The sequence below is a fragment of the Protopterus annectens genome, chromosome 9.part0, assembly GCF_019279795.1.
Source record: "Protopterus annectens isolate FY-2018-M chromosome 9.part0, PAN1.0, whole genome shotgun sequence".
Taxonomy (NCBI): domain Eukaryota; kingdom Metazoa; phylum Chordata; order Ceratodontiformes; family Protopteridae; genus Protopterus; species Protopterus annectens.
The window spans coordinates 1,592,930,874-1,592,951,274 of NC_056743.1; the positions used below are offsets into that span (position 1 = coordinate 1,592,930,874).

At 38.7% G+C, this 20,401-nt stretch overlaps 1 protein-coding gene across 1 annotated transcript in view; it reads right to left on the reverse strand.

Annotated features, from left to right (window-relative positions):
* The window catches only part of LOC122812203 (zinc finger protein Gfi-1b-like), a 311,143-nt gene that overhangs the window by 11,657 nt on the left and 279,085 nt on the right, over nt 1-20,401 (reverse strand). Inside the window, exons 4-5 of the mRNA XM_044084542.1 lie at nt 13,584-13,804; nt 10,911-11,076 (exon numbers count right to left, since the gene is read on the reverse strand). Coding sequence (XP_043940477.1) covers nt 10,911-11,076; nt 13,584-13,804 — 387 coding nt within the window. The remainder of the gene's footprint in view (nt 1-10,910; nt 11,077-13,583; nt 13,805-20,401) is intronic.

Consider the following 20,401-nt stretch of genomic DNA (forward strand, 5'->3'; position numbering starts at 1 on the left):
AGCCTATACATAAAAGCCGACATAGATTCCGTTCAGTAGGTACATAAATACATTTTGTTCTGGCTTTACTGTTTATTTAATATAGGAAATGGAGGCAAACTGTAGCTGTGGTAAAGGTATTATTTGGGTACTAAGCATTGCATTGAGTGGATTAAGTAAACATCTGCACTTAGAGAAGGGTAGAACCAAAACCTGTTTTCAGGTCCACAGCAGTGGAGTCGGTTCTTTCGTACCTTCGTGCTCAGCATTATATTGGAAAAGCGAATGCAGTAAAACACTGAAAGGTATAGGGGTTAGTTCAACTCTGCACATAGAAGGGGTAATAACATTTTACTATAAGTTCTGTGGTAGTAGATCCACTTGTTACAGTCCCCAGTGCATCTCTCTTTGTAGGTTCAGCATAAGCAGCGCAGTATGCTTTAGAGCAGTGTTAGAATAAATAAATAAATACCGCACAAAGGAATTCTCTGTATTCATCTGTAGAATGTTTTGTAGTGGTAATAAAGCATTACTGCAAGGTTAAATAGACTTTATGGATAGAATTAGAGGTAATATATTGGCTAAATTAGCTCTGCACATGATAACAGTATGTTAACACTACCATGGCAGTAGAGCCGCTTAAAACAGCCCCACGTGCACCACACTTACAATGTTTGAGCGAGTATGGAGCATTTAAGGGTTACTTAGTTGGTTAACTAAACTCTTCACAAAATAAATTTGCTGTATGTGTCTGAACGAAGTTATACTTTCAATCTGATTTTTATAGATGCTATAATTTATTTATTGGCATTTGTTTACCAGGATAGTCCAAATGAGCACTGTTCTTTTTGAGTGAAAGCCTGGGGGAAAAAAACTCCATTATACAAACATCATGGACATCATTTGCATTGTTTCATCATTTACAGTCAGTTTCATTCATAAGCAACAGATACGTTATTCAGACTTCCTTGACATCTGTTACAGCCTTCTGGGAACAGTTTTGATTAATATGAGTTGTATATGAATACATTTTTTTAAGATAAAGAATTACAGTAGCCCAAAGAAAGGAAGGAGGGGAGGAAGCAGAAGGAAGATAAAGAAGATGAGATTATAGAGGAGGGAATAGTTGTGTTAAAAGTACATTATGTTTCGTGCATCAGAAAGTTACAGCATGAATTCATATTAGTACCAGTTTAACCAGGAGTGGTGCAGGTACAGACCCATTTATCAGGTGTTGCTTCAGCTGGCATTTAAATCTTTCAGGTTGCAGACTGTTCTTAAGTGAAGTGGGGTGGTATTTCAGCTATTAGCAATGCAGTGTGAATACAGGGAATATTCTGTATTGTTGTTAGGTTTAGTTATGGGGAGTAATAATTTGTCAGTGGATCGTATAGGTCTCTTAGTAGTGTAAGACCGAAAGGTGGATGAAGAGATGACAATTATTCAGTGTTTAATTAATTGTGAGTACAATAGACAATTATTTAGTTTGAGACAGTTTAGATGTTTTAGAGATGAAAGAGATATGATCTATATATTGTTGACATACCTCTCAAATGTCCAGATTTTGCAGAATGTCCAGATTTTTACCATAAATTTTTGGTCTGTTCTTCATAAAATGTGTGGTTTTCTGGCAAAGCATTTATAAGTGAAGTCACTAAATAATGACAGACTTAAGTTTCAAACTTCATATCCATCAGAAAATGCATGCTAACATAAAATCTGTTATTCTAGTAACTTTTTAAGTTTATAAGAGCAATATTAAAAATGTGTTCCTATTTTTGGGCCTTTGTCCCCCCAGTATTATTGGCATCATCCAGATTTCTTGCAATAAGATGTTGAGAAGTATGACCATTGGTTGGCTGCAGATTTGGCTACTTTATTGTAGCATTGTTCTGGTTTGGCTGATAGAGAGGAGTTGTGATTGGTTAGAATAGGAGAAGCATATATAATAGGGTGCGGAGTCAAAAAGAAGTGGCTAAATTTGGTCTAGCAGAGTCAGTAATGCAGTGCTTTACTCCACAGAGGCAGCCTAGCTTTTGGCATGTCTTCTTTATGGCTTGGTGAAGATGGAGATCAGATTTCAGGTATTCGTCTATAAAAATGCCTAGTAGCTTGGTGTGGGATGCCAGTTCTATATTGGCCTTGTTGGATGACAATATATTAAAGGAAGGTTCTTGGGAGGAGAGAGGGTTGGGTGTGAACAGTAGTAGTTTAGTTTTTTTTTTTATTTAGGAGGATTTGTGAGTTTTATGCAGGAGTAGGATTTTTGGGTGAATGTTGGAGCATTGCTAGTGTCCTAGCAGCAAATATAGTTTGGAAAGTCTTTTATCTTGCTAGTATAAAAGAGTTACTTTTCTGTGAATTTGTGCTCATCTTGATAGAAGCTGCACTGTGCCTGAGTGAATTGCTTCCTAAACTGATAAGTATATTTTTTTGCACTTGATTTAACTGTTTTCAGTGATTGACTGAATTATTACCTATCTGTGTCTGCATTTATATATTTGCTGGACTTCTGTGTGAAGTTTGTTTTTCCCACCCTCCTGACCTATTGTTGTTGTGTTCTTAAACTTGGTGGCTTTTGTAATGCTCACCACTACTATAAATTTGATGTGGGACACTCCTCTCTGTCCCTTCTCATTAGCTCATTCTATCTATTACAGAGAGATAATTTGGGAATGCCAACCCCCCTTAGCTTCTTAAACTAGAATTGTCTTCTGTTCCTCTTCTCTCCCTTTCCACTTTACTAACAAAAATACTTTATTCAGCTGCTGTTACTGTATCTGTGCTTCCTCCTCCTACTCTGTTAGTTCATCTTGCTTTTTCTGCTGCTTGTTCTCTAAACTATTTAATTGCATCTTTTCTGCTGCATTTATTACTGCTTGTTTATAGCCTGTTTAAATTATAAATGTTATTCTAAGCCTCTTAGTTTTGGTTTAAGCGCTTGGGCTCTAGGTCTACCCCTTAGCTCTCCCTGGCCTCTCTCCCTCAGATTCTGACAAATATGGCTGGACAATTTCCTACAGTTTTTCCTGCCAGCCTGATTGATATGGACATCCTGAGACAGTGTAGTAACTGTCTCATGTATATGGGCAACCATCTACTACTACCACCTAGGAACACAATTTGTGAGAGATGCAATTACATTAGGAACCTAGAGTCTATGCTCTCTCCCCCACAAGCCAGTATATATGGCACTGATAAGGATGTCAACACAATCACTACACTTCAAACACCACCCACACTTACACAACATGGAGCCACATATGCAGATGTTCTCAACAAAAACATACCCAAACAAAGGAGACCTCCTAGGCAAAAACACATGCTAACTCCACAACCCTCCACACCACATACCACACATAGTCCACACACCTGTGTCTCACAGCCACTAAGGTTTAACTATAAACCCAACATATTAGTCATAGGAGACTCCATTGTGAGAAACACAGATGTGCCTCTCAGCAGGCTGGATAAGGAAATGGTCACGGTTAGTTGTTTGTCTGATGCCAGAATCCACCATATCACACATGCATTCAAGTCTCTCAACAACAGGTACTGCTATGAGTCTGTCATACTCCATGTTGGTGTGAATGACTTGAGATGTACCTCCCTGGACTATATGAAGACAGACATGATTGAGCTTGCTGAATATGTGTCCCAGGCAAGTATGTCCCTAGCCTTAAGCAGCATTCTGCCGTCACCCAGAATCATGCCTCAATACAAACAGAAAATGATTGACTTTAACAACTGGCTTACTTTCTGGTGTCATTCCAACGGGATCCAGTCCCTAACCGCCCAGGAAGATATGATTGCCAGATCATGATGCTTTGCCAGAGATGGCCTGCATCTGTCTCACTTGGGCTTCAGGCTTCTGACAAAGGCTCTTGCCTCCCCCATAGTGCCTTTTTTAGGAAAAATGATGAGGTCAAAACTACCAACATAAAAATTTCAGCATAACACAAATTAAAGGTCATGCTGCTAAATGCTAGGAGTCTAAACATGAAACTGCACTCACTGCAGCATTTTTAACCATGGAAAATACTGACATTTGCGCAGCCACAGAAACCTGGTTCAAAGCTGCAGACAGCACCCCAGCCATACCGGATTACTCATCCTATCATACATTCAGACCCCAAACTGTGAGTAGCAAAGCCAAAGGAGGTGGAGTTTCAATAGACATCCACATCTCCAGGCTGGTCCGTCAGACACATGAGACACTTCAGGTGCAGTTAACCATTGACAAGACTCCTATTCAAATCATAGCTAGCTACAAGCCCCCAAATTTGACTCAAGATGCCCACTCTGCCTATCTGGTCCTCTTCAAATCTATCAAGATTCAACCCTTTACCCTGATCCTGGGTGACCTTACCTACCCAAACACAGATTGGAAGAACTGCTCATGCCAGAACACAAATGCCCAGAGATTCCTCGATTTTGTCAATGCAAATGCCTTAGAACAGCTAGACGATACCCCCACAAGAGGCGATAATATCTTGGACTTGGTGTGAACCAACATGAGTAACTACTGCAGCATCCCTACAGTATCATCCTCCCAGGTAAGATCTGACAATAATACAATCACATTCAAGGTTACCATCTGCCCTGACCCTCCCCTAGCTAGGGTAAAAAAAAAAAACAACCTCCTGAGGGATAGTATAAAAAGCTTCACACACCACTCCCCCTAGGTAGGAAATGGCACAAATGTCCAAATCTACACGAAAGTACTATACGAGCATTTATATAGCTGCATGGAATCAGGAATGCCTGACAGGACAAAATCATACTCCGCAAGAAAGAGTAAACCTGTCTGGGGGACACTGGCAATAAGTAAACTCTATAACAAAAGGAAAAAAAAATTGCTGTCCAGGACCAAGACGGATCAGGTACCCAATTGGAAGCAATCTCTCCTTAGCCTGAACAAGCAAATAAGAGCACTAGTGAAATCCTCAAACTTTGAGTCCAAATTGGCCATATCTACTAGAGACAATCATAAGGCCTTCTTCACATACGTCCTCAGTCTCAAAGGAAGCATCCAGATCTGCTCAGAACTTGTGGTCAAGGACACCACATACACAAATGCCGTAGATATAGCCAACTTACTGGCTGACAGATTCAGTGAAAACTTCACTCCACTCCCCCCCATCAGTAAATCAGGACATCCCCAGTACCTGCCCCCTCCCTTTATCTCTAGGGAACAGGTCATCACTGCTCTCTCAAAGGCAAAAAATACAGCCTCCATGGGACCAGATAACATCCCAAGCTGCATCCTACATGAACTCAGGCAGGAATTTGCAGCACCATTAGGCACCCTATTCAACCAAAGCCTGAGCTTCTTCCCAGCTGAGTGGAAGGCAGCCACTGTCATCCCTTTGCACAAAGGTGGAGCATCTGCCAACCTTGAAATTATAGACCCATCAGCCTAACTAGCCTGATCTGCAAGGCTATGGAACAGATTATCATGGACCTCACTAACAAGGACATTGTCAACCTCCAAACACTCAATCCTTTTTCAATATTTTTGTCTTTTTTTTTTATAAAATTGGGGGTTTCTGGCAAATTAGTGGCAAATCATTAAAGACTGAAGTTAGAAAATAATGACAAACATTTGAGTTTCAGATTTCATACCCTTCAGAAAATTCATACTAATGCAAAACCTGTTATTCTATCAACTTTCTAAGTTTATAAGTGCAATATTTAAAATTGTCCCTATTTTTGGGCCTTTATCCCATTTTTATTTATGGCTTTGCCCAGATTTCTTGCTCTAAGAGGTTGAGAGGTATGTCAAGGGAGTTCATGTCTGTTAAATATGGTCGACTTCTTTGAGACAGTCATCAAAGCGTTGGACAAGGGGAAGACAGTGCACACTGCCTAGCTTTACCTGGCCAAAGCCTTTGATACTATTCCCCACTCAAGCATAATAGATAAACTGTCTCAACTAGGCATCAATCTGTATGTTATCAGATGGATAGCAAATTGGCTCATTGATAGAACCCACCTAGTCAAAATAGGGGAAGCCACCTCAAGTAGTAGACCTGTAACAAGCAGGGTACCCCAGGGATCAGTCATGAGGCCTCTGTTATTTGGGATATACTTTTCTGAGTTGCAGGGCAAACCCAATGGGCTATGGCTGACCATGTTTGCAGATGATTGCAAGCTGGGTGCTGTCATCAATTCCCCTAGTGATGTGGACATCCTCCAAGAGGGTCTCACCAAAACAATGACTGGTTCCAGAAACATGGCCTCAAGTTGAATACCAAAAAATGCATCATCATCCCCTTTAGGGAGAGTGACGTCCCCACAAATGATCACATTAATAGCAACATCCTAAGCATGCAGTCAGTTGTGAGGGATTTGAGCATCCAGACTGATAGCAACTTAACTTTTGATCAGCATGTTGCTTCCATTGTACAGAAAGCTTTCTACATGGCCCACCTCATAAGTAAGGATATCTTATCCAGGGACAAGGAAGTCATAATATCCCTGTGTTTTTCCCTTATAAGGCCAATTATTGAGTACAACAAACCTTTTGGCATGTACCTCACAAAGCACATACAGCAGCTGGAGAGACCACGGAGGTTCCTCACAAGGAGAATCCAGGGTCTCAAACACCTACCCTACACAGATAGGCTAAAAGCCCTGTCCCTCTACTCAGTTTCATACAGACTCGTCAGAGGTGACCTCTGTCTGACATACAAAGCAGTCACAGACCCCGCCTTGATGGGACTGCTGCATATCTGCAAGTCAAGCTCCACTCAAGTAACCCACACGGGTGATCTCAACCAGGTCTGTGACATCAATAGGACTTGTTGGTGGGACAGATTTGGTTCCAGAGACTCCCCCATCTGTGGAATAGACTTCCTCTCTATGCCAAGCATAGTACCTCATTATCCCCTTTTAAGTGCAACCTGGATAACTGGATAGGAAACAAAAAATACACCCCTGGGATTCCACCTGTGTCACTGCTGGACTGGGGTATCAGGTGCTGACATGGCTAAACATGGGCTAAACTCTTGGCTAGGCTTATAAGGGCCTCAGGGCTAATAGCCTAGTAACTTCCTATGATTCTATGATCCTATTAGAATGGAGTCATTGATGTACTGTAATATGGTGGCCTCTTAGGATGCTGTGTTTACTCATTGCTAAATAAGTTAAACAGTAGTGGTCTTAGGATGGAGTCCTGTGGGACTCAGACTGATATAGGAAGGAAAGAAGAGAAATCATCTTGCCATTTCACTGCTTTTGACCTATTAGTGAGGTAACTAAGAAACCATTTAAGTCAGGAGTGTGACAGCCCATAAGAAGAGAGTTTAGTTAGGAGAATTTGATGATTGACTGTGTTGAATGCCTTGGATAGACCTAGAAATAGAGCTGTGGTTAGAAGACCTGAATTTCTGTTTTGATTTATTATTATCTGTGAACCTCAGAAGGACAGAGGTTGTGCTGTGATTGGGTCTGAAACTTTAAGACCAGAATCTTGACGTATTCCCTCACAGTGACAACCCTGAAATAGATCTGAATATAGATCTATTTTTTCCTATGGAAGAAAAGTTCTTTGCACTTAGCTGTCTATTCACCCAGTAACACAATCATGTGTGATTGAGTCAAAAAGACCTTTCAGTTCTCTCTTGGAATCCCAACCTGTATGGGAGATCTCTCACCCAAATAAGAGATTCCTGACACTTTGAAAGAGACTCTGCAAAGATAAACAAGTCATCTAAAAATGGAAAAATATGGATACCCTGTAGCCTGCAGTAGGCTATGACAAGAGCTAGACACTTTGTGAATATTCTTGGAGCAGTGAATAGTCCAAAGAGTACAGCAGAGAACCGATAATGTAATCCAGACACATAAAACCTTAAGAAACAGCTGAAGTCTGGATGAAAAAGAAATGTGATAATAAGCATCTTTTAAATCTAAGGTTACCAAAAACTCAAATGAGGAAAAAGGGGTAGCAGGTTATGAAGTGAAGCAGTATGACATACTGGTTAAGGAAAGACAAGTCCAGATCTCGTCTCAAAATATTTCTTTCTTTCTTTGGCACCAAAACATTCTTGAATAAAAGCCTTTTCCCAACTGAGAAGGAGGAGCTGTTTCTATTACCTTTTGAGACAGCATGTGCTGTAGAACAGGAGGGAACACAGGGGTTTGGTCTGATTGATATGGAATAATTCCCTAAAATGGAAGAATTTCTTCCTATTGCCATCTGTAACCTTGTTGAATCAGCTTCAGAACCCATTTATCTGAAACAACCCGTTGCCAAAGAGAGAAATGGAGATTCAGACTTTCTGATAGGTAAAAGGAACTGCCAGAGTGAGAGCGGGGACAAGGTCCTGTATGTAGACATTCTGCCTTATTTGACTGTCCTTTGTTCTATAGGGTTTCTACTTTCATTTTGGAACCTCCCTGCCGCTGTTTTTTAAACATCTGCATACCAACATTTTGCTGGAAGTGACTTGCCAAACTTAGGTTAAGGAGCAGAAAATCCTGTGGAAAATTTGGAGAAGGAGGGCTGAAAAACCTGCGACATTCCCTGTATAAGCTTACCCTTTTATCACATTTTTTGATATTTTCTGTAGCAGAGGGTCCAAAAACTAAATCTCTATCTAAAGCAGAGTTTAAAATCTCATTTTTACATCTTATGGAAGGTTCTGAGAATGATACCAGGCCATCCTTCAAACATAGTACCAGCAACAACAGCCCTGAATGTATTGTCTACAGAGTCATATACACATTTTAAGCACTGAGTAGTAACCTGAGAAATTAAAGAAACTTAACCACACATAGCAACATTTCCTCACATGAGGGAACCGCAGATAAAACATTCCTGATACTTTCACAATTAGAATAAATTCTAACATATGAGTCTACCAATTCAACATTCTTAAAGTTGCAGAAGCACACACTTTTTCCCAGACTTATTAATTGTTTTATCATACTTGTCAGAAGGAGAAGGATTATAATTAAAATGTTTGGCAGCAGCTGGATTAACTAAAGATGCAGTTACTGCATCAGGTCTGGGATGAGTATATAGACATTCTGTTTCTTAGGTGCAGCAGACTGGCTTCCAACGAAACCACAGGTTGCAGCAAACTCATCCTCCAGTGCTGACAGCACTAAGGGGATGGGAGGTGGTTCTGGGAATTCCAGCTGTAACAGCTCATAGCGTTTTCTGAGGGAATGAGAAACTAGCACATTCTGAAAGTAGTCTCAGAGAAAGCGAATCACTGACGAAGATTCAGATAACATCCTCTCCTCTGAGTCTGAATCAAAACTCTGAGGAGAAAAACATATATCTGTCCCATCGCACTCCTCTCCAGATTCAATTTCTTGAATCTGTTCAGGAAAAGAGGAATTCCTCTTTCTTTTTTGACAGAAATCACTTTATAAGAAAGGTCAATAGGCTGAACAAGATCCCAAGCCAGACTTAATAAATTGCGTAATCTCTGGTGAAATTGATGCAGGAGATGATAACTATTTATTTTTTTGTTTGTTTTTGGCAGGAAATGGGATTAGGAAATAGGACGCCCAACAGCCACAGAGGATGTGGCTAACCCCAGTCCATAGTGGCTATAAGAACAACACCAGAAGGATCTGGGGGGAAAATGAGTGGTCTGAAGAACCAGCTTTGGCCACAGCAGAGTCACCCATCTGTGACTAAGGCAAATTGCTAGTATGCTATGGTGGCAAAGGCAGTTTAGTTAACTTTTTCTTTTTGAGGTTGGAAGAAGGACTGGCCATGGGATTGGTGGTTTGTTCCATGGTCAAGCAAAAATGATGCTTCTTTCCCAGGGGAAACAAAGAAGCACAAGCCAGTAAAATTTTAAAAATAGTTAAAGGTAACTTTTCCAGTTAAACAAAACACTCTAATACACTTTATTAGCCCCCAAAAGTAGTTTTAATGCAGATGCTCTGCAGAAAAAAGTTTTAGAATATTTAGACAAATTTTTAAACTGTCAGAAACAACTGCACTCCCATTTAAAGGTACAGTAAAGGCATGTGAAAGTCAATAAAAACACACATTCCCAGCTTAAAATATACTTTCCTAAAATAAAAAGTAAGTTTAAACAACAAAAATAATAAGTGGAAAGTGTTTCCCCAAAGAGAACTTTTCTGCCCAGCAAAAAAACAGCACAAGCAGACCGTATATCCTCAAAAGCTCACAGAGGACCACCACTTTGGCATCAGGAAAGCTCTGAAGAGCTTGGTGCCTAAACCTGTCTTTTAGTTAGCTCAGCTCGAGATGACTAATGGTTTGGTGCATGGAAGGTGCCCTGAAGCTTTGAAAGCTGGCCAGTTGTTATAATTTATGCAGGATATAACATGTATAGCTTAGGTTACTGCAGCAGTGAACAATATGATGAACATGCACTGATGTTCACAACTGTGACATGAAATCATTTAACTTCTCAAGATTCATAATTTACCAAGCAAGTTATTAAAATTTTTCATCAGATCCCCCCACCACAGCACATTCTTCTGACTTGGAATATGTAAATCGTGGTTGTTTTCATTTCATCCTCATGGCATTCTATACACAAATCTAGAACCCTATGATCATCCTGCTGCATCGTTTTAAAAGCATGACACATTAGGCGGGAGTTTCCTACAAAGAATATCAAAGCAACATCACCTTCATCTTTAAGCAGCTGATGACTCAGATAGAATATGAACTATAATGTATGTCTTACACAAATGAGCTGCTAGACAAGAATCTGTTTATAGCAAGGTTTTGTTCTCAGTTTCAAGCTGAAATGCGTAGCAATGAAAAGCAGAGGTCTTCATAATGAAGCATAATAATTTAGAAGGAATAAATTCCTGTTGCATTTTATCAAGCAACCTCCCAACCAACGGTTTAAAACTTTAAGTGCATCTTAATCACTTCAGACATTATACTGCATTATTCAAGAATACAGTGCAAATTCCTTGTTTACCTGTGTGTATGAACGTATGCTTTTTCATGTCTGATTTCTGGTGAAATCGTTTCCCGCAGTACTGGCATGGGTAGGGCCTTGTGTCTGAGTGAATCAACAAATGTGTGGAGAGTGTTGAGGAACGCTTGAAAGTTTTCCCACAGATTTTGCAGTTAAAATTACGCTCCTGTTATGATAAAGAACAAAAACAAAGACAATGCAATTTATAATACAGCAGTAAAAATACTCTTGTAGAATTGGGATAGGGAAAGAACTTAAGAATTGTAGGTACTGAATAAAGATCCAATTAAATATATTTATATTTTATAAAATTCAGCACCTTATTTAAAAAAAGTGATAAAATCTGAACTTTAGTTTTCAATGGCAATAGGAGGAATTATGCAGTTTCAACAAACTATGAGATGTTGCATTAGTTACACCAGACTCATTTGAATTTACAGATTATTTATTCTTACTATCTTAATGTATCTGTATCTGTTGCTTTATGAAAAAATACACATAATTGTTGTATAATAATTGCTTCTTGCAATTACTTTCACATCACTGCATTACTATAAACTGTGATTATGACCCACCACTAGACCAAATGCTCTGCTGTGCTGATCATGGTTAACAGATTTAAGTGGGAACTTTAATTACATGTTTTATTTATGTGATAAGAGTATATTGTGTATTGCATGTCTTTTAACTTATGTTTATAGATGCCAACTCTACTGCAAGTGAATAAGTAAGCAGAAGCATTTTTTCTCTAGTTTATGTTTATAATACATTCATTTAATTCTGACCTTCCCAGTAAACAAATACTAATACATAGATAGGCAAACAAGCTTACAAGTACATAAACAAGCAGGCAAACAAATATGTCATTTGAACTGTATCATAATCCCTAGTGTGTAGTGTTGCCTGCCATCCCCCATTCACTGTAGTGATGTTGATGCCATTATAGCACTTATCTGTAGGGTAATCCCTGGTGACTAGTAGAAGCAGAAGCATTTTTTCTCTAGTTTATGTTTATAATACATTCACTTAATTCTGACCTTCCCAGTAAACAAATACTAATACATAGATAGGCAAACAAGCTTACAAGTACATAAACAAGCAGGCAAACAAATATGTCATTTGAACTATATCATAATCCCTAGTGTGTAGTGTTGCCTGCCATCCCCCATTCACTGTAGTGATGTTGATGCCATTATAGCACTTATCTGTAGGGTAATCCCTGGTGACTAGTAGCTCCCTCCACCCTGATCCCCATACATGATCGTGGTAAGCAGCGTCGACCTTTGGTCAACTGGTGCCCTAGGCAAAATGTCTCGACAGCACCTCCCAACACCACTCGGTGCCCCCATTCTGGTCTACCTACACCATCCAGATTACTCAAAAAGCATCCCTGCTAGACCAGCGCCCTAGGCGTCCACCTAGTTGGCCTATACCTATGTCCGGCTATAGTGGTAAGTAGCTGAACACTGTCTTCCTGGCCATATTCACTACCATGAGACAGTGGGGCTGGCCATGCTGTTCTACACAGCCAAGTGGTTTCTTGAATCGCTCGGCATGTAGTTACCTTTGTGGAGGTAGTTCTAGGAAGACAGCACACGGCTAATTAGCATATGTCTTTCCCACTGACTACCTCATTAGTATTCAGCACAACTGCAGAGCCAATCCTAAGTGATGCCACATGTCTTCATGCTAGAGCATCATGCAGCACCATATTACAGCCATTGCTGAATACCAAAAGGTTACCAAGATATGTACATGAAGATGTAAAGGTCACAGTACCTTCATGAATGTTTCCATTTGTCATCGTAGAAAAGAAGAGAAAGAGCTGCCTAAGCAATGAGGGGTTACATTTTTGGTTAGTTTTTTTAGTGGTGATTAATTGCAATTGCTGGTGAGTTTGTTCAATGTTTTGTGTTTTGATATATATATATATATATATATATATATATATATATATATATATATATGTTAGAAAAATAATCATGCATTTCTTGTAAGTCTAAATATTTCCCTTTTTTGTTGTATAGTGCTCTCAAACACCTGCAGATATCCATTAAACTAATGTAACTTGAAATATAACAGCAGTAATCTTTTTATGTATTATATGACCTTGTTATCAATTATATCATCCTGGTCAATATGAAGAAATGTTCCCTCAGTTCTGCCATTGCAGCCAGGTCATCCCTGACGAGGACCAGCTGAACTATCCAGTCAGTAAAATAAAATAAGTCAATTAAACTGCATTTATGTGCATATTACTCAGTGTCCTTAGTCCACACCACCATGCCAAACTGTGCCCTCTAAATTATGTCAGGCATGGTTGTCTACTATGCTCTTACCATGGGTAAAGGTGGAATAACAGCTGAATTATGGGAAAATATTCATTAGCACTAAAAGAGGTCTTACCTCATAAAATAGGGGGTTAAACAACCAGACACATAAAGAAAGACTTTGAAAATGCAATAAAATACTGGGATGATCAAATAATTCATGCTATGTACACAACCATTTTTTCACAAGCTTCTCTTCTGTGCTGACTGAGACAGTTAAAAATCCCATTAACCAGAGAAAACAGTAGGTATTATATTACCGCTTCTGGGGGTGTGTTAAACTTTGACTACTGATTTGCTAGGAAAGAAATATTCTGCACATGTTATGGAAAGATCATCTTACCTTGTCACACCGAACACATTTGTTAGGCGTCCTGTAGAATGGCACATGTGAGTCAAGAAGATTTGTGCAGCCCTTTTTCATCTTATCCATTTCAGCCTTTGGGACCTCCAGCCATTCGCTGGTCAGGGGTGGGAAGAAACTGTGAACAAGATTTTTGAATTCAGAATTGTAACGAGTCCGTGAATAAGGTCTAAAGGATACACCAAGAGAACTTTTTGCATCTAGGATTAAAGAAAGTTTGGTTACTGCTTTTGCATTTTAGTGAAGTGCTCAGAGTCTCCAAGTGCAAATTTGTCATACCTTCATTCAGGCTAGTCAGCTATCTAAGCAAACTGCCCCAACCCACCAATACATTTTTGTATCATCTGACCATACATCTAGAATATAGTTAAATTATTTCAAAGTTTCTTTTGACCTCGCTACAGTAGATGAGCAGTCCCACAGTCTAACCACACATTTGGTAATAAACTTATCCATCTTCAGTATAATAACAGTGGCGTGATGAAAAGTGAGTTTAGGAAACCTATTACCATGTAAAGTTCTACTTATATTTTAACATAAAAGTAATTAAAAAAAGATTTACATAACCCTTAAAACTCAGGCATATCTTGAGGGAGGGCAGTGCTGGAAGTCATTTAACGAGGCATGATGTGAATCTGCAGTCACTTAAATGAGCTTGAGTTTGTGTGCATGTGTAAAATAATCTTGAATTCATGTGCATGTGTGAAATGATTGAGTCTGTATGCATGTGTGAAATAATCTTGAGTTTGTGTGCATGTGTGAAATGATCGAGTTTCTGTGCATGTGTGAAATAGTTTTGAGTTTGTGTGCATGTGTGAAATGAGTTTGAGTTTGTGTGCATGTGTGAGGAGCTGTAGCAAACATATCTCTCTGTGACCTTGACTATCTGAAGTACTGATTTTTGGTCCTCAGCTCCAGACGGCATTTGTATTTTTCTGTTATATTCCACATTAGGTCATTTTTTTGACTTGGAATGACTGCACAGTCCAACTTACAAAGTGTGTGTGTGTGTGTGTGTGTGTGTGTGTGTGTGTGTGTGTGTGTGTGTGTGTGTGTGTGTGTGTGTGTGTGTGTGTGTGTGTGTGTAACATGCATTTGTACTGGTGGTCTTTTGTGTGCATCTCTGGAAAGTATTTTTCGCCTTATGATAAAACAATGGAATCTCAAAACATGATTGTCTTCTAAAGTAAAATTGCCAGTTTCAAAGCCCTAGTATGCACAAGAAATAAATGGTCCGCAAATTGTAATATACTACTAATAGTGGTTCGCTAATAGTGATTGGGTAACTTTACAGTATTGTTGGATGGTGGGATCATCTATAATAGCCTCAGCCTTAGAGCTTTTATATTCTTCTAATGATTCATAAAACAGCAAATAACTCAGCACACTGACCTGCTGTGTCAAGTAGGAAGATTCACTCACAGAACCAATCTCAAAAGTTTTAGAGACTTGCTATAAGGCCTAGTTACATTACATTCCAGCATGTGCCTATAACACCACTCATTGTTCACATCTTATGGCTGATTTACAGTAGCTTGGCAAGGAGACCATGATGTATATATTACATGTCCAGTTGTTAGATACCAATATTCCAAAACAGATCAGACGTTTCTATAAAGTATTAGCTGAAGCAGGCCCAGATCTATTACTGGGAGTTTGTGGATGTTTTACTTTTAGCTCACAGAGCTAGAGCAAGAATGTGATTTAGTACAAGGAGGAAATTTATTTGTAGTTTCAAGGAACTGCTATAGGAGTATCTTTCCCCATTTACGCTGACCTTTTTATTAATCTTTTTTAGACAAAATTTATTTACAATAAGGATGTGATTTTTTTTTTTTTAATGATATAGTTATGTGGAAATGTTATCCGGATGATTGTTGGATGGTCTGATAAGGGGAGGGCAATGGGCTGGAATGTTTATTGGAATATTTAACCTGCACATATTTTGGTTTACATTTACACTAAAGTTTAGCAGGTTTATATAAGATTTTCTGGATTTTTCTATTACTAATAGATGGGACCATTCATATACTTCTTTATACAAAAAGCCATTTTCAAAGAATTCTTTGCTTAGGGATGATAGCAGCCATCCAAATCATACATATGATCAGCAACATACCAAAATCACAACTTGTCAGATTGAAAAAGAATATGTTCATCAACTGATGACTATACAGTGTTGTCATGTGACAAAATAGATATATACCTAAAGGATACATGCTAAGCTTGATGGAACAGACCGTGCAGGCAGCACATAGGTTACCATGAAAAGATGTCAAACAAGCTATTACCATTAGACATCTGATAGCGTGTACTTTACAATGGGTAATTCATCTGGCCATCTGTACATGTAGTTTGGTTAATGTTGGCTGGACATCACAACATTTAAAGTTTAATTTACTTGTGTACTTAAGTGATCTTAGGCACAATAGTGAGTCTAATGTTCAATGCAAACTTTCACTGATTCACTTGGATGGCCATTATGTTTTCACAAGAACTGACAATTTTTAGAACTTGCCAGCAAATAAGTGTCATGAGATCTTATTTAAAAAGGAAGAATTTTGGCTTATTAACACTAGAGCTTTATTTACACTCCCCCCGGTTTAATGAGACGTTCTTGCAAAGTAAAGGTTTTATAACAAAAATGTTTCATTTATTCTTGATGGAGGCACTGGCATTATACTGAATGTTCTTAATAAATTGATAATTGATATATTTGCAGTTATATAATATAATAATAATATGAGAGTTTAACTGACAATGCATTTAGAGTTTAAAAAAGTGTATGAATAATTTATGGCTTGAACATACTGATTACATAATAAAACATGTTATAGCACTGAGACCATTTCAGGCTTCTTGTTTAATGAGATTCTTTATTTTGATTTCTAATAGACTTATCATAAATGATATGCTATTACATGTTGTAGAAGATTAATGTAGATCTGTACTGTTCTTTGATTTATTTTTAAAATGTGACCTTCTACTTTAAAATGTGAGTGAATGCCAGCTGATAGCATCATATGAAATTTTAATTCTTCTAAAATAGTTGAATTCTTTGCTGGCACTTCATACTGGTGAAGACATTTTATATGTCAAAACTAGTGTAGACATGAACCAGTGCTTTGGAATATACATGAACTAGTTACATCCTCCATGCCCACTATTCATAACATAGAGAAATCATAGCCCGACTGAGTATGTTTTATTTCCTTAAGATGTTTCTCACCATCACTGATCTCTAATGTCATGTCCAGAGAGAACAAGTTGATGGCAACTGGGACTTCCTTCCTCTAGGCCAGTGATCAAGGAGCCTCAATCCTTGCCACTGACACTGGTGGGGAACATTCACTGAGAAATAACTAGAAACACAGTATTTTCAGATGCAGCTTTCTGCACCAAGTACAATTTCCTTTAAGAAAACACAGGGAATGCACACTCCAGTCCTGGGGTTGAGCTTTCTCTCCAGGACCCAAATAAGTCTCCCTACTGACACAGCTATAGAGTTGAGTCCTTAGCTGGGTGTTCCAAGCCAAGTTCTCCACCACCCTCTCTGTGAAATCAGTGCTCCCAGTGTCCCTGTTCAAAGTAACTGACACACACACTCTCTCTTTGAGATTTGATTTTCACGCACACACCTGGGAAAGGCTGGCGAAGCTTACCCACTTTGCCACTTCCACCCAGACTGTAAGGTAGATACACTGCCACCAGAACACCCAAAGGCAGCTACTTTAAGGCTCTTAACAGGGTACCCAATTGCTCTCAGTAAAATTAAAACTTATACAAATGGTAATGTCTGACCAAGCAGCAAGATTTTCAGGAACGTGGAGCCATAGTGCCACTAAATAAATGCAAGTACTATCAAAGATTAAATATTTTCTAAAAGACCAGCCACAATGAAAGGTATATATATATATATATATATATATATATATATATATATATATATATATATATATGGATTCCTATTACAAGAACGAAAGTTCACTACTTCGAACTTGTAATAGGAAGCCTCACTTCTGCGAAAGTTCACTTTAACGAAAGTGAACTTTTGTAAGTCACTTCACGAAAACACCACAGCACAGTGGAGGACATAAAACAAGCTATGTCCTCCACTATGGTGTGATAGTCACGGACTTTAGGGTTAGGGCACAGGTTAGGAAAAGGGGATAGTTAGTAAAGCTATCCCCTTACCCTAACCCATGCCCTAACCCTAAGGTTCGTGACTATCGCACCATAGTGGAGGACATTGCTATGTCCTTCACTGCGCTGCAGTCGTCACAAACCTTAGGGATAGGGCACGGGTCATAGTAAGAGGATAGCCCTATGGGCTATCCTCTTACTATGACCCGTGCCCTAACCCTAAGGTCTGTGAATATTACATGGAAGTTCAGTACAACACCCATTCGTTGTACTGAACTTCGTGTAAGTGCACTTTCGATTAAGTGCACTTTCGCTGCAGTGAGCATTCCATGCACTATTTCGAATTAGTGAAAATTTGATCTAGTGTATGGAACCCATATATATGTATATATATATGGGTCTAGGACACATGCTCGACTAGCATATGTCCGAATCACAAAACATCAAACACACATACACGAAAGTGCTTAACATCAAAAAAGCGCTTCCGTATATGTGTAGTTAAAAAAAAAAATCTACATTTCTGCAGGGGGGCTTTGCCCCCACCCCCTACTTTATTATTCTCACTCTAGATCGCACTATAGTAGGAAAAAGGGAATTTCCATTACCCGCACTGTAGTCTGATCTACGAAACAGGCACACATACAAGGAAGCGCTTGTCGATGTTAAGCGCTTTAGTGTATGTGTGTTCGATGTTTTGTGATTTAAACATATGCTAGTCGAGCATGTGTCCGGATCCCATATATATATATAAATATATATATATATATATATATATATATATATATATATATATATATGTATATATAATAGAAAACATGAAAATATTGAATATCTATTTACAATAAACACCAGAGGGTCAATTCACAAAAAAATATAAAAAGCAACACAGATAGAAAAACTCAGACAGACACAGAAAAACAATATTTAGCTATATATATATATATATATATATATATATATATATATATATATATATATATATGGATTCACTTTAGAAGCTCGAAATACTGAAATATCAAATTTCAGTATTTCGAGCCCATAAAGTGGAATCCTGAGTACAGCGAAAGCTCAGAAGCAAGAAATTCAAAACCTCGAATACTGGCGGTTTTGAATTTTGCGCTTCTGAGGTTTTGCTGTGGTTATGGATTCAGGTAAATGTGTATGTATGAAGGGTTTTGGGTAGGGGCTGTGGTGTGTGTCAGTGTGTTTTGTTGCTGTGATGTGTGTGTGCGAGGAGAATGTAGCATGTGGTGGTGTTTTGTGTGTGGTTATGGGTAGTGTGACCTCAGAGTGAGAATATTTAAGTACGTGTGATTATTTTGCTGCTTGTGTATCTCTGCTACCTTTAAACTACAACAAAAAGAAAAAAAAACAAAAAATCTTGCTTTTTTCCCACTTTCTGAAAGTTAAGAAAGTTCAGTTACAGATTTGCTGTTCTGAACTGTTTGGAAGTTTCTAGTGTTAGCTTGGGCTAAAGGGAAGTCTCTGTGTTCACCAGTGGGGGTGGTTAACACTGAACAGCATGCCTGTCCCTGGAGGAGTGGTTACTTCCTAGAAGCTGTAGTTTTATTGGCCATTTTGGGTCAGTTCTAAACTCCTTGATCTCTCTCTCTTAAAACCAGGCTGCCTCGTGGTTTTGGCATCTTTTCAGGCTTGCTAGTTGTTGCTGAAGCACCTACCAAGAGGAGAAAACGCTGAGAGAAGAAAAAGAGCCACTTTTGTGATTTTAAGTATTTTCTTCTGGTTTTTTGTTAAGTTTTACTGCTTTGCCGCCTACTTTTTGGCATTTTCCGGCTTGCTAAAGTTTATATCTGTAACAGTAACAGTACTTGGAACAAATCTAGAGCCTGTTTACTGCATTTCCTGTGTTGCACTTAATTTAAAATCGTTTTTTTCTCTAAAAACTGCATTTTACCTGATTTTAGCCTAGCACTCAAGTGTGGGGTCATTTATTGCACTGTTGTGATTATTTTGCTGCTTGTGTATCTCTGCTACCTTTAAACTACAACAAAAAGAAAAAAAAAAAAACAAATCTTGCTTTTTTCCCACTTTCTGATTGTTAAGAAAGTTCAGTTACAGATTTGCTGTTCTGAACTGTTTGGAAGTTTCTAGAAGGCCAGCGCTTGCTTGGGCTAAAGGGAAGTCTCTGTGTTCACCAGTGGGAGTGGTTAACACTGAACAGCCTGCCTGTCCCTGGAGGAGTGGTTACTACCTAGAAGCTGTAGTTTTATTGGTCATTTTGGGTCAATTCTAAACTCCTTGATCTCTCTTTCTTAAAACCAGGCTGCCTCATGGTTTTGGCATCTTTTCAGGCTTGCTAGTTGTTGCTGAAGCACCTACCAAGAGGAGAAAACGCTGAGAGAAGAAAAGGAGCCACTTTTGTGATTTTAAGTATTTTCTTCTGATTTTTTGTTAAGTTTTACTGCTTTGCTGCCTACTTTTTGGCATTTTCCGGCTTGCTAAAGTTTATATCTGTAGCAGTAACAGTACTTGGAACACATCTAGAGCCTGTTTACTGCATTTCCTGTGTTGCACTTAATTTAAAATCGTTTTTTTCTCTAAAAACTGCATTTTACCTGATTTTGGCCTAGCACTCAAGTGTGGGGTCATTTATTGCACTGTTGTGATTATTTTGCTGCTTGTGTATCTCT